Here is a 14,133-nt window from a genome sequence, read left to right as displayed (position 1 = left end):
TCAGTATGGGACGCTATAGGAGCCAGCTGCTTAGACACATATACGGAGGAATGTGATAGGCCATGCTCTTTCACACCTGCCCTTCACCCACCCAGAGTCCTTAAACAGGTCCCCTAGTGAAGCAAGAATGCTCTAGGAGCAGGCCCAGCCTCACTTCTGAGTGACAACCCCTATAGTGTTGTTGTGGGGCTCAGACTTGTCTGGCTCTTCCAGTCTCCAGCTACCCTGACTGCAGAGAAGGAGGCTATGTGTCTGTCTGCACCAGCACTTACATTGAAGCTGCCTGTTCCAGGCCCCCAGCGAGCATTCACTCTCCAGGTAAGTGTGGAGACCCTTCATCTATCCCTCTCTCCTCTGGGGGTACAACTGTCTTGAGGACTGGGCTGCAGTGGCTCTCCATTCTCCTTTAGGAGACAATCATCGGGAACCTGAGTAATTGTCAGTTTTTTCTTTTCTTTTTCTTTTTTCCAGTCTTGGGGCTTGAACTCAGTGTCTGAGCACTGTCCCTGAGCTTCTTTTGCTCAAGGCTAGCACTCTGCCACTTGAGCCACAGCACCACTTCTGGCTTTTTCTACTTATATGGTACTGAGGAATCAAACCCAGGGCTTAATGCATGCTGGGCAAGCACTTTACCACTAAGCCACATTCCCAGCATTCTTTCTTTTCTTTTCTTTTTTTCTTTTAAATGATGCCATATTAGAGTTTGAACTTAGGGCCTGGGTTTTTTACTCAAGGTGGCGCTCTACCATCTTCACCTTTTTGGTGGTTAATCTGAGATAAGAGTCTCACAAAGGGGCTGGGAATATGGCCTAGTGGCAAGAGTGCTTGCCTCACATACATGAAGCCCTGGGTTCGATTCCCCAGCACCGCATATATAGAAAATGGCCAGAGGTGGCGCTGTGGCTCAAGTGGTAGAGTGCTATCCCTGGGCAAAAAGAAACCAGGGACAGTGCTCAGGCCCTGAGGCCAAGGCCCACGACTGGCAAAAAAAAAAAAAAGAGTCTCACAAGCTTTCTTGCCTGGGCTGGCTTTAACCAAGATCTTCAGATTTCAACTTCCTGAGTAGTTAGGATTACAGGTGTGAGCCACTAGTGAGCCAAATCTTAATGCAGGTAGCTTCCAGTGCCCCATCTTCATGTCTCTTTCTTTCTGTGCCTTTGCCCTTGAAGTCTTTTTTTTTTTTTTTTGGCCAGTCCTGGGCCTTGGACTCAGGGCCTGAGCACTGTCCCTGGCTTCCTTTTTGCTCAAGGCTAGCACTCTGCCACTTGAGCCACAGCACCACTTCTGGCCATTTTCTGTATATATGGTGCTGGGGAATTGAACCCAGGGCCTCATGTATACGAGGCAAGCTCTCTCGCCACTAGGCCATATCCCCAGCCCCTGCCCTTGAAATTTTAACAGCCAAGGATAGCCCTTACTATGAGCCTTTATCAGGCTGCTAAGGTCCTTGGGACTCTGGTGCAGAAGAGTGGAGCAGGTAGAAGTGAAGGAGACCCATGCACTTTGAACTTGCTTCTAATGTGAGCAGAAGCAAGAGACATCTCTAGTGATCAGTAGCTGAGAATTCTCCAAACACTTAGCCCTCCTCCATCTACCACCTTGAACTTTCCTTGGTTCGAGGATGTCTAAAAAGAACATGGCTCCTGGCTGTTGTCTGCTTGGCTTTTGACACTGAACATCAGTTGGTCAGCTTCCCAGCTGAGTCCATTTGGCACTGGACACTGAATTAAGCCCATGTCACAGGTCTAATGTCCTGTTATGCTAAGGAATATCATGTTGCCTGGTTTCATATGAGCACATCAAGCTCTCTGCCACAGACTAGACCTGCCTCCCAGAACTATCATGGCTCTCCTTGTACCAAATACTAGTCTTTGGAGATCCTTCAAAGTAGGGGCTGAAAGTCTTAGGTCTTCACTCCCAGCTCTGTCCCTGCTAGAGTCTTTACATTGACTTCTTGGACCAATCATTCCTCTGAATGGAAGCCCCCTTCCCTGAACATCTGTTACCACGTTGGTCAGCCAACTAGACTGTCTGTGTCTGCCCTGCCTCAGAGCCCAAGCCTCTTACCCATTCTGCGACCATCTCCTGTACAGTTCACTGTCTCATGTTGGCTTTCCTCCATCCAGGTGAGCTCTGACCCTTCCATGTATATCGAGGTGGAGAATGAAGTGACAGCTGTGGGAGGAGTGAGGCTGAGCCGCCTCAAGTGCAACAGGGAAGGGAAGGAGTGGGAGACGGTGCTCACCAGCCGGATCCTCACTGCCGCAGGCAGCTGGTAAGTGCAGGCAAGGGCCTAGCTTGCCATGTAGAGCAGGCACCAAGTGCTGTGCCGTGGGATGCTGTTACTGTCCTGCAGTAACAGCAGAGAACACCTCTGTGCAGCCTGTCAGAGAACAGCTTGCACAGAGGCTCACACTGGGCCTCCCTCCAGGCCAGCATGTGCTTTTGTCATCTCAGTGAAGTGTCACTGTACTCATAATCTAGATGGAGAACCTGAGCACTTCCTTGAGAGATACCCAAGCTAAGAGTCAAACCCTGATGGTTTCATTCACTTGTCTGGCCAGATTCTGAAGTCTCAACTTCCAGACTTGCCTTGACAGATTCTTTGCCTTGACCCCAGATTTTCATTTGAGGTACACAGGTTGGATTAAACTGTCCTCAGAGTCACTTCTTTCCATAGCAAGGTCCTAACAAGTCCTAACTCAGTGGTTAATCAGCCAAGGTTTTCCATGGGCTCTGTGAGCTCCATCCTCCTGTACTTAGCCTATAAGATGACTAACATTTTTCTTAAGTCCCTACAAACATAGAGTCAGTCAAGATCATGTGACAGACACTCTTAACAGGACAGTAACACCATGCTCCCTCAGAAAATCATTGATTTAATTAGACCTTCCATCGTCTTTCATGAGATCACATACGCATGCTTTTGGTCGTGTCTGCCAACCCGAACCTTAGGTCAGAATTTTCATGGGCTTCAGTGAGTTCATAGCATTAGGCCCAGAAGAACCCCCCCCCCCACCCCCATTCTAGAGGAATAGGACTTCCCTCAAGACAAGCACACCACGCTCCCAAATACCTATGCCTTGGGTGCTGCTGTGGGCTCCCACTTTCCATCTCAGGTTTCAAGGCAGATATCAGTCCCCCACTGGGGACCAAGGATTCTCTTGTGGTAACACAGCAGCCACTAAGGGGGGCCTGCTAGGAAATTTGTACCTCTCTTTCTTACGTGCTTGCCCACCCAGGCTCAGCCTGGCAGCTTTCTTTACAGCAAGCTGGCTTAAGGAGGCCCTGGCCTTCAGTGATAAGCAGACAGAACCCAATCAGAACACCATAAAGAGCTCCGTTGCTTCTGGGTCCTGCTTGGAGTTCTCTCTGATTCATACTTTCAAAACAGTTGGAAACAGAGGCTGGGAATATGGCCTAGTGGTGAGAGTGCTTGCCTCGTATGCATGGAAAGCCCTGGGTTCAATTCCTCAGCACCACATATATAGAAAAAGCCAGAAGTGACGCTGTGCCTCAAATGGTAGAGTGCTAGCCTTGAGCAAAAGAAAGCCAGGGACAGTGCTCAGGCCTAAGTCTAGTCCCCAGGACTGGCCAAAAAAAAAAAAAAACAATTGGAAACTAAAGCATATTACTTGCCTCTCCCTTCTGAGTATACCTAGGTAGGAAGAAATTGGCAGAGCTCTTCCCATAGCTGACGTTTTTGCTATGGGCCTATTAGGGCAGGAGCAACCTCAGCCATGCCAGCCGTGGATCCACAGGATAGAAGTCATTGGAGGAGATTCTAGGCTGTCTTCTGTGGTCAAGACCTCACTGCACTGGTTGCACACCTATTCTGCTGCTGGGTTTTGGGCTCCAACCTCCCCTGCACTTGTTGCTGATCTCAGAGGACCCTCACTGGGAGGGAAGTACCTCCTTGTGTTGGGCCTGACCGAGAACCTGGTGGGTCCTTAAGTGAGGTGTTGGGCAGTGTCTGACTCTCTTGGGTGCATGGTTGGTGTGTTCTATGGAATCTCATACCAGTCGTCCCCACTTCTCTCTGCCTTCATCCACAGAGACTGTCCTATAGTCACTCTGACCTCTTGTGATGAGAGAGGCTCCCTTCTAGGTGATCACTGATGCACTGGCTTTCCCTATCCCTGTGCCCCTTGGGCAGTGTTAGTGAGCTCAGGATGACACTAGTAAGGATGGCCCTATGTAAGCAGGAAGACAGAATTCTCCTTCCGATGAGATCCCAGGCAGGCCCAAAGCAAGGCAAGGCTTTGCACCTTCAAGTTCTGCGTCTAGCCCCCATGACACCTGCCTACCTCTGCCTCAACAGTGACGTGGTGTGTGTTGCCTGTGAAAAAAGGATGCTGTCAGTGTTCTCCACCTGTGGTCGCCGCCTCCTCCCTCCCATCCTCTTGCCTTCCCCCATCTCTACTTTGCACTGCACGGGTTCCTACGTCATGGCGCTCACTGCTGCTGCCACACTGTCGGTCTGGTGAGAAATAGACCCAGGGTGGGATGGGCTCCAGGCTGGGCAGGGCAGAGCTAAGCAAGTTCTTGCTCTCTGTGAGGCAGGTGACATGGTGGGAGCAGGCAGCCACTGGGTTAAATTGGCCACCCTTGTGGCCTAACGGCTGGAGAGGCTGTGCAAGGGGAAGGAAGACAACCTCCTTTCCCTGCTCATCCTTATGAGAGCAGGCCAGGAGAGATCTCACTGCCCAACAGCATGTGCCAGTGTCCTCAGGGGATTGTCAACAATGGGATGTCAGCTGGCAAAGGGGAGCCCCACTCTCAGTGTGGCTTCTCCCAAAGGAGGTGTGAACGCTAGAGTGGCCCTGGAGCTGTTACCCAGAACCTATTTTGTACTCTGGGGCAGAAGGCTAAGGACATATGGAACCACAGTACCTGGGCAGCCAAGACACTATAAAGTATTTATGTCAAGTGGGGAGTAATGTTTTCTCTGTTTTCCTCTTAGGGATGTTCATAGGCAAGTGGTTGTAGTAAAAGAAGAATCTCTACACTCCATCTTGGCAGGTAAGGCCTGCTGTGGGCTATCGTCTCCTTCCTGGAGCATGAATTGCAGGTCCAACACAGATAGGCTTCCTCAGCCTCAAGGTCTAGCCCATGGCTCCCAGGGGCAGGGCTATGCTCTCATAGAAAGAAGACACATTCTGTGGGTCCCTAAGAGGTGACAAAGATCCTGGTGGGGTTTAGAACTGCTCACCAACAGCACCAAGCAGCTCTCCCTAGTTGCCATACCCATTAAGGCTTGTTAGGGGATAGTGGGAGTCAGGGTCCAATATGTAAATGCTTACTGATCAGACCACATGGAACTTATTTCTGTGGTGTCCCCCCAGGAAGTGATATGACAGTGTCACAGATCTTGTTGACGCAGCATGGAATCCCGGTGATGAACTTGTCTGATGGGAAGGCATACTGCTTTAATCCGTCACTCTCTACGTGGTAAGAAGCCAGACCCCAATCCCTACCCCCATTGGATCCTTGGGAATGTCATTCTGCACTAGGTAGCTGAACAAAGGTCCTGGATCCTGGTGGTCAGGCCTGCCTGGCCCTGCTTCTGAGAGGTGGCTCCTGGACTGACTCTTAGTGACAGCCAGTACATGCCCTGCCATCTCCAATAGACGCTGCTGCCCCATGTGCAAGGGAGTCCTTTGACATAATTTTCTGGGGCCAGCTAATTACCTTGTACATTACAGATTTTTATTTGTGTGTGTGTGAGAGAGAGAGAGAAAGAGGGGGGGGAGGGAGAGAGAGAGAGAGAGAGAGAGTGTGTGTGTGTGTGTCCTGGGCACTGTTCCTAAGTCTTTCTGCTCAAGGCTAGCACCCTGCTGTTTGAGCCACAGCTCCACTTCTGGTCAAGGACTTTCCTGCCTGGGCTGGCTTTGAACTGCAGTCCTCAGATCTCATCATCCTGAGTAGCTAGGATCACAAGTTGTGAGCCACTGGTGCCTGGCTACATCACAGATTTTAATTTCTGTAAATTATATACCAGCCACTCCAAGGAATTCTTTTTCTCTGTCTATATCTTTGGTTTTTCAAACCCAAGGCTTGCTATTTTCTAGCCTCCTTTCTTTTTTTTTTTTTCCTCAGTGCTGGAGCTTGGGACTCAGGGCCTGAGCATTGAGCTTCTTTTTGCTCAAGGGTAGCACTCTACCCCTTGAGCCACAGCACCCCTTCTTAGCCTCTTTTCTGTAAAGATTTTCCAAGCACAAGTTTATATTCGTACTATGAGTTTAGTATCCTTGTTTTTTTAAAGAAAAAAATAAACCTCTACCACCAGCTTGCTTAAATTGTAACAAGCTGTATATTATGTATGATTACTTTAATAATGGAAACAGCAGGGTGCTGGTGGCTCAGGCCTGTAATCCTAGCTACTCAGGAGGCTGAGAACCGAAGATCGCAGTTCAAAGCCAGCCCAGGCAATAAAGTCCATTAGGCTCTTACCTCCAATTAACTACCAGAAAACTGGAAGTGGCACTGTGGCTCAAGTGGTAGAGTGCTAGCCTCAAGCTGAAGAGCTCAGCAACAGCACCTATGATCAGAGTTCAAGCCCCACAACCCACACACAAAATAATAATAATATAATAATAATAATAATAGGAATAATAATAAAGAAAGGACAGCTGAGTGTTGTGGTGCATGGCTATAATCCAGCACCTAAGGAAGTTGAGACAGGATGATTTAGAGACTGGGGCTAGTATGACCCTGACTTTTTCAAAGAAAAAAAAAATAGACATAATTGTTTGTTTGTTTTAAACACATTTGCAAAAACTCAACAGTTGTTTTATGGAGAATTTTTTTTAAGAGTGATGTTAAAGGGGGCTGGGAATATGGCCTAGTGGCAAGAGTGCTTGCCTCGTATACATGAGGCCCTGGGTTCGATTCCTCAGCACCACATATACAGAAAATGGCCAGAAGTGGCGCTGTGGCTCAAGTGGCAGAGTACTAGCCTTGAGCAAAAAAGCCAGGGACAGTGCTCAGGCCCTGAGTTCACGGCCTAAGACTGGCCAAAAAAAAAGAGTGATGTTAAAGGTCTCTCCCTTAGAATGAGGAAGAACTGCCTGCCAGGGCTATTGGAGAGGCACAGGATGGTTAAGGGCCTGGTATTCCCAGGCTGCTGCATCAGGCTTCACCCACATAGGCCCCTGGGTAGTCAGGACACTGTGAGCCAGGCCTCCAAATTACACCGTATGTATAGAGGCCCCTCAGTCATCAGGAATTAGGCCTGTAGCTGAAGTGTTCCATGAGAGCCCTGTTGGTGATCTTTCTTTGGGAAAAATTACCTGTCCGGCCCATGACTCAGAAACCTGCCACTGGTGGGCACCAATGTTGGAGGGCAGTGTCTCAGCCTCCCCTGGCAGGCCTTCTAGTTTTCCTGACCTCTGTTCTGCCTTTGCTTCCCCAGGAACCTAGTTTCTGACAAGCAGGACTCACTGGCGCAGTGTGCGGACTTTAGGAACAGCCTACCATCCCAGGACGCCATGCTGTGCTCAGGACCGTTAGCCATAATCCAGGGCCGCACCTCCAAGTACGTGAGCTGAGAGCCATGGCCACTGCCAGAACGGCTGCCCCTGAGAGGTGGCTGGGCCTGCACCCCAACTGCTTCTCAGCATGGGCAGAATGTCAAGTTGTGGACCCTCATCAAGTAGTACCTCAGGGGTGGCTGGAACACAAGCCTTACCACTTCAAAGGCCCAGGTGACAGTGTATGAGTGGTAAAGATCGATGATCTTTAATCTGTGATCTATGGTCTGTAATCTTTACCAGCTCTTTGGGCAGGGGGAATGGGCTACTGACCTGTTACTTCAGGGACCTGGATGGCACCTGCAGAGCAGGAAAATCCTAGAGTGCCAGGTAACCTAGCTGGGATGAGGATGGGCAGGTCAGCAGTCTGTGGCATCTGCCAAGAGACTGGCTTATCGATGGGAGGCTTCAGATATCCCACATGCCTTGATGTTACTCAAGCACATAGAAATGCTTGTGCTGTCCTGTGCCTCATCAACCCTGCTTTTTCTACAGCTCTGGAAGGCAAGCTGCCCGGCTGTTTTCCGTGCCTCATGTGGTACAGCAAGAGACCACGCTGGCCTACCTAGAGAACCAGGTGGCAGCAGCACTTACCCTGCAGTCCAGCCACGAGTACCGCCATTGGCTCCTCCTCTACGCACGGTACCTTGTCAATGAAGGTGAGATCAAATGTTGACAGCATTCCCTCCCTTCTCTGAGCCTTTCCTGAAAGGTCATGCCTGATGACCAGTAACTCCCTATGGCCCTCTAGCCTAGGCCGTCCCAGAACTCTCAGAGCACTTGTGTCCCCTTGGCAGCATCCCGTACAAAAACCAAGTGTGCTGGAGGAGGCAGCTGTACTCTTTGTGAAGTAACCTCTGGTCAAGACTCTCATCCTGTCTTAACAGCCATTCCTCTGACTGGGGCTAGGCCTGTAGGCTCTGGCATATGACAAGTCCTCCCCAAACCACTCCCTATAACCTGCACAGGCCCCATATCTAGTTCAAGTGTTTCTTCTACAGCCTTTCCTGGTCTTTTTACTTTGTTCTTGTCATCACCTTCCCCATTCTGATTATGAGTTAAAGGAAGAAAAAAAATCCAGGTGCCAGTGGCTTACACCTTAATCCTAGCTACTTGAAAAGCTGAGATCAGAAGGATGGTAGTTTGGGGCCAGTACAGGTATACACATGCAAGTCCCTTTTTAAACCAATAGCTGGCTGAAATTGGGAGGAACATACTTCAGGCCCAGCCTGGGAAGAAAAAAATCCTTAAGACTCTTCTCAAGGGAAGAAGCTGCGCATGGAGGCATATGTCTGTGACCCTAGCTATGACAGGAAGCAAAAAAAAAAAGGTGAATTGTTGGCCAGACACAAACGAGGACAGAAAAAGAAACCTCTCAAAAATAACTAGTGCAGCCAAGCACCAGTGGCTCATTCCTGTAATGCTAGCTACTCAGGAGGCTGAGATCTGAGCATTGGAGTTCTAAGCCAGCCCAGAAGGAAAGTCCATAAGACTCTTATCTCCATTAAACTACAAAACAAGCTGGAAGTAGAATTGTGGCTCAAGTGGTAGAGCACTAGCCTTGAGCACAAAAACTCCAGGACAGTGCTCTGGAATAGAGTACCTGCTTTGTACTTGGCTAGACAGATACTGAGTTAAAACCCCATTATCAAAAAGAAATACAGGGCTGGGGATATGGCCTAGTGGCAAGAGTGCTTGCCTCATATACATGAGGCCCTGGGTTCAATTCCCCAGCACCACATATACAGAAAATGGCCAGAAGCAGCGCTGTGGCTCAAGTGGCAGAGTGCTAGCCTTGAGCAAAAAGAAGCCAGGGATAGTGCTCAAGCCCTGAGTCCAAGCCCCAGGACTGGCAAAAAAAAAAAAAAAAAAGTACAAAAAATAATGGAGAATAATGTACCAAATGCCAACTTAAAATGACCCCTATAAATCTGCCCATGTGTGTTTCTCTATACATGTACTAACAACAGACCTTGCTGGTTCTACTCTCACGCCCCCACCCCTCCCACAGTGACTGCTCTCTCACCCCACCTATGTAGCTGCCCCAATATATGTGGTTACCAGTTTTCCTAAGTACTCGGCCTCCCAGGTCCTGGTATACTCTAGTCACTTCTTGGGCCCTGCACCCATTTCCCCCAGAAACACCTCCTTTTCAGCTTGCCCTTCCTGGGAGTTGAGCAGGACTCATCCTGATGCCCACGCCTAGGCCCTGCCTCCTTTAGGCCCTACCTCCTATTGCTCACTGTCCTTCACACATGCTCCAGTGTCTCCTACACCACACACCAGTCCCGACTCTGGATCCCGACTATAGGAGGAAGAATCAGGAGGTGAGATCCCATTCACTTTCCAACATTCCTCAGGTTCTTGCTTCTCTGTCTCCATCTATCCTTTCCTATGGCCAAAACCCTCAGACTGCCACCAGCCTTTCTGGCAGCTCCGCCCACGCTGCAGTGGGAGATACTTGACATTTTCACACTTGGTGCTACTATATAAAGATGGGCCTTACCATCAACTCATTCCTGCAGGCCACCTCTAGCCCTCCTTATCACCTCTCCTACCAGCTGGCCAGTCTTCTCTCAAATAGATCCCACCGCCCCACACCCCTCCTGCCACATTTTCCCATGTTTCACCTCCCTGGGCAGTTCATCATAGAACGTCCCACGTCTCATTTCTCCTGGGCCCAGCCCATGGAGAAGATACTGCATGTATTGTCTGGGACTTGAGGTGAACGGCAATAAAAAGTTGCTTCTGTTTTGATTGTGATATATATATATTATAAAACAACAGCATTGTCTTTTTATTTCTTTTTATAATGTGTTCCTCTTTCTGTTTTGTTTTGTTTTTGTTGTTTTTCTATAATTAGGGTTTGAATACCGACTCCGAGAAATATGCAAGGATTTACTGGGTCCGGTTCATTGCTCCACTGGAAGCCAGTGGGAGTCGACAGTAGTGGTAGGTGCTTCTTTCCTTCTTGCCACACAACTCCTCTTGACACATGAAGGTAGAGAGTTCTTTCTTTCTTTCTTTCTTTCTTTTTTTTTTTTTTTTTTTTTTTTTGCCATTCCTGGGCCTTGGACTCAGGGCCTGAGCACTGTCCTTGGCTTCTTTTTGCTCAAGGCTAGCACTCTGCCACTTGAGCTGCAGCGCCACTTCTGGCCATTTTCTGTATATGTGGTGCTGGGGAATCGAACCCAGGCCTTCATGTATACAAGGCAAGCGCTCTTGCCACTAGGCCATATCCCCAGCCCCGAGGGTTCTTTCTTAAGCTAAAGTACTTTGAAAGTTCTCCCCATGAGATTTCAAGCCCCCTGTCCTGGGTCCCACATTCAGTGAGAGGCCAGCATGCTGGCCACTCCATGACTAGACAGGAGCTGGGCTTCGGGACTTAGGAGCCTGGAAGCTCTGTTTCCCTCTGCACCTAAGGAAGCTGTCTTACATGGCACTGTATTTGGTTAGTGTAAGGAGAAAAAAATAATTGCCTGTTGGTGGGGCACACAGTCTGGTAGGGAGGCACACATAAGTAGAGGAGCCTGAGTTCTAGAGCTCTTAGAGTTGGCACAGAAGTGACATGAACTGAAAGGAAAACTTATGATGACATGTCTTCTGCAGCAGTCCCAAGAATAGATATAGGTGTTTAGGCAGTGCTGGCCTTGGAGAAGCTCAAGGAGACAGAAAGAAAGTATGTTTTGGCAGTAGAGCCAACAAAATGTGGTAGGCGTGTAGGTGGATAGGTGGGGGGGTTATGTGAGTGGAAAGAAAATCATGGACTTGGCATCAGTGCTAGATATTTGAGGTAGGGACAAAGTTAGTATCATTGGCAAGGAATGGGAGAAGCTATGGATCCAAGTTAGCACTCAGTTTCAGTCATTCATTCATTCAGTAATTACTATGTGGGCCCTGCTGTGGTCAAAATGTTGTAAGCATGGTACAGCCTCAGTTTGTTTGCAAGACCATCTAAGTTCCCCTTTTGTGGATCTGGTTTCTTGTGGAGAGAGACAGACTCAACATAAATAGAATACACTGGAAAAACATAGTGAAAAAAAATTAAAGAAGGCAAGGGGTTATAGAGATGAATGATTAAAAAAAACCTGACTGAGCAGAGACAGGAAAGGGGCGGGGGAAATTAGGCTTGAGGGGAAAACATGTAGGTGGAGGAAGGGGCAAATGCAAAGGCCTGGGGTAGGAGAGCTCCAAGAGCAAAGGAAATAGCTAGCAGCTCAGAGCAGCGATGAGAGAGTGAACAAGAGTGAACATTGTTGAAGTCAAGAAGGGTACAATGTCAGTTCTCACAAGCCCTTCAAGGCCTTGTGGTATACAGTAGCTACCTCTCCTTTAAATTTTAGTTCGCAGTACTTGTGTTTGGGCTCAGAATCATTCCTCTCAGATCCCTGCAGGTATTCTCCGGTAGACCTTTAGCTTCCAGTGCTGATTTCTATTGGTTTAAAAGTGTTTTGGGGGATTCTGTCGTCATTGTGTTGTTCTGGGCTGTTTATCGAATACAGGGTCTTACTGTGTAGCTCACCTGCCTCAGCCTCTTAAGTGCTACTATCACACAGGCTTGTGCCACTTCCTGATGTGGTGTCGTGAAGATTCTCAAGCTCTTAAGTCTGTATCTTTCTTTCACTTGATAGAAACATCAGTGATTTTCTTTCCTTCTTTCTTTGAGTATATCTCCTCTTCCACCCCCACCCCCACAAAAAAAGTAAAGCTGAGCACTGATGGCTGTAATCTTAGCTACTTAACATGCCTGTAATACCTGTAATCCTAGCTACTCAGGAGGCGGAGATCTAAGGGTTGTGGTTCAAAGACAAGCAAGGCAGGAAGGTCTGTGAGACTCTTATCTCCAATTAACCACCAAAAAAGCCAGAAGTGGAACTGTGGTTCAAGTGGTAAAGTATTAGCCTTGAGCAAAAAAGCTAAGGGACAGAGCCCAGGCCCTGAGTTTAAGCCCCAGGACTGGTACAAAGAAAAAAGCCTAAATTATTTTTTTATACCTTTAGTTCTCTACTGAATTTTTTTTTTTTTTTTTTTTTGGCCAGTACTAAGGCTTGAACTCTGGGGCATGAGCACTGTCCCTGGCTTCTTTTTGCTCAAGGCTAGCACTCTACCAACTTGAGCCACAGCGCCACTTCTGGCTTTTTTTATATATATATATGTGGTGCTGAGGAATCAAACCTAGGGCTTCATGCATGCTAAGTAAGCACTCTACCACTAGGCCATATTCCTAGCCCCTCTCTACTGAGTTTTTATTTAGCCTTTTTCTACTCAAGGATGGTAAATTTAGTTATTTTGTTTAGCATTTGTGTCCCTTTTTTGTGTATTAGAAACCCTAATAGATGTTTCTGTTACCTATTATATGTTTCTATTCTGTCTTGTCCATTGTCTTATCTCCTCGTGTTCCTGGCTATTTTTTACTGCTTGTCAAGGGCTCTGAAAATAGGACAGTCTCAGGGGTTTTACCTTCTTCCACAGAGCACTTTGACTTGTTACTTGCCACTTCTCAAGGTACCCACAGGTCTACAACCATATCAAGGGCAGGGGTTTGCTGGGCTGACTAGGACTTCAAGCTGGATGCTTCTAAGCACAGGAGCCAGTGTGCTCCCAGTTGACTTATCCCTTAAGCACCAGTACAAAGGTGAAAGGGGTAAGTTAGCAGGGGAACCCCTTTTCCCAGCTTTTTAGGCCTCAGCCCTAGCTTTGGCTCCCATGTGCTCTCAAGTCTGGTAGAAGCTGCTACCTGTTCTTGGAAACTACAAGCAAGCTACCTGAGTGAGTTACCGCTCGGTGTGGTCTCACCCGCTTCTTGTCTTTTCTAAACTGCCTGAAATCATTGGTATGCTCTCAGTCCCTGTACCCAGGATGGATACCTACAGCTCTAGTGGTAGCTGAAGTCCAACAAAACCAGTCATCCCAAGGCAGGTGGGGTCTTGTATCTTTGATTCTCTTGAGTTTTCCTGTATGGTCATCAAAATTCAAGGAAGAGCTGGGTGCCAGTGGCTCTTGCTTATAATCCTAGCTACTTAGGAAGCTAAGATCTGAGGATTGCGGCTCAAAGCCAACCCAGGCAGGAAGATTTGTGACTCTTATCTCTATTGAACCACCAGAAAACCGGAAGTGAAGCTGTGGCGCTAGCCGAAAGCAAAAAGAGAAAAAGCCATATATACACGGGGGGCGGGGGGGGGGGAGAAGACAGTGTCGGAAGTGGTGCTGTGGCTCAAGTGGTAGAGTGCTAGCCTTGAGCAAAAGAAGCCAGGGACAGTGCTCAGGACTGAGTTCAAGGCCTAGAACTGGCAAAACTAACAAAATAATAATAATAATCACCAAAAACAGGAAGCTTTGGTTTGAGTGTTAGAGTGCTAGCCTTAAGCACAAAAGAAAGGGATAGCACCCAGATCCTGAGTTCAAGCCCTACACAGGCACACACACACCCCCCCCAAAAAAAAAAAAGAAAAGAAAAGATTGAGCCAAGTGCCATTGGCGCACACCTGTATTCCTAGCTACTCAAGAGGCTGAGATCTGAGGATTAGGGCTCAAAACCAACCAGAGTAAGAAAGTTCATGAGAGTCCAATTAAGCACCAAAAAAGCTGGAAGTAGGGCTGT

The 14,133-nt window shown here is 48.2% G+C and overlaps 1 protein-coding gene across 5 annotated transcripts in view; it reads left to right on the top strand.

Annotated features, from left to right (window-relative positions):
• LOC125349369 (protein HIRA) overlaps window positions 1-14,133 on the top strand; it is an 88,193-nt gene that overhangs the window by 70,290 nt on the left and 3,770 nt on the right. For 2 of the 5 annotated variants that reach the window (XM_048343458.1, XM_048343459.1), the window contains exons 16-24: window positions 214-318; window positions 2,127-2,275; window positions 4,322-4,483; window positions 4,964-5,022; window positions 5,346-5,451; window positions 7,415-7,537; window positions 8,028-8,191; window positions 10,396-10,540; window positions 10,786-11,631. In XM_048343458.1, coding sequence (XP_048199415.1) covers window positions 214-318; window positions 2,127-2,275; window positions 4,322-4,483; window positions 4,964-5,022; window positions 5,346-5,451; window positions 7,415-7,537; window positions 8,028-8,191; window positions 10,396-10,540; window positions 10,786-10,921 — 1,149 coding nt within the window. In that variant the 3' untranslated portion in view covers window positions 10,922-11,631. Of the gene's footprint in view, window positions 1-213; window positions 319-2,126; window positions 2,276-4,321; window positions 4,484-4,963; window positions 5,023-5,345; window positions 5,452-7,414; window positions 7,538-8,027; window positions 8,192-10,395; window positions 10,541-10,784; window positions 11,633-14,133 lie in introns of those variants that run through there. The other 3 variants (XM_048343456.1, XM_048343455.1, XM_048343457.1) reach the window with 3 other exon arrangements.

The sequence above is a fragment of the Perognathus longimembris genome, chromosome 3 (genome assembly GCF_023159225.1).
Source record: "Perognathus longimembris pacificus isolate PPM17 chromosome 3, ASM2315922v1, whole genome shotgun sequence".
In the NCBI taxonomy this organism is placed as follows: domain Eukaryota; kingdom Metazoa; phylum Chordata; class Mammalia; order Rodentia; family Heteromyidae; genus Perognathus; species Perognathus longimembris.
This window is presented reverse-complemented; position numbering and strand designations above follow the sequence as displayed.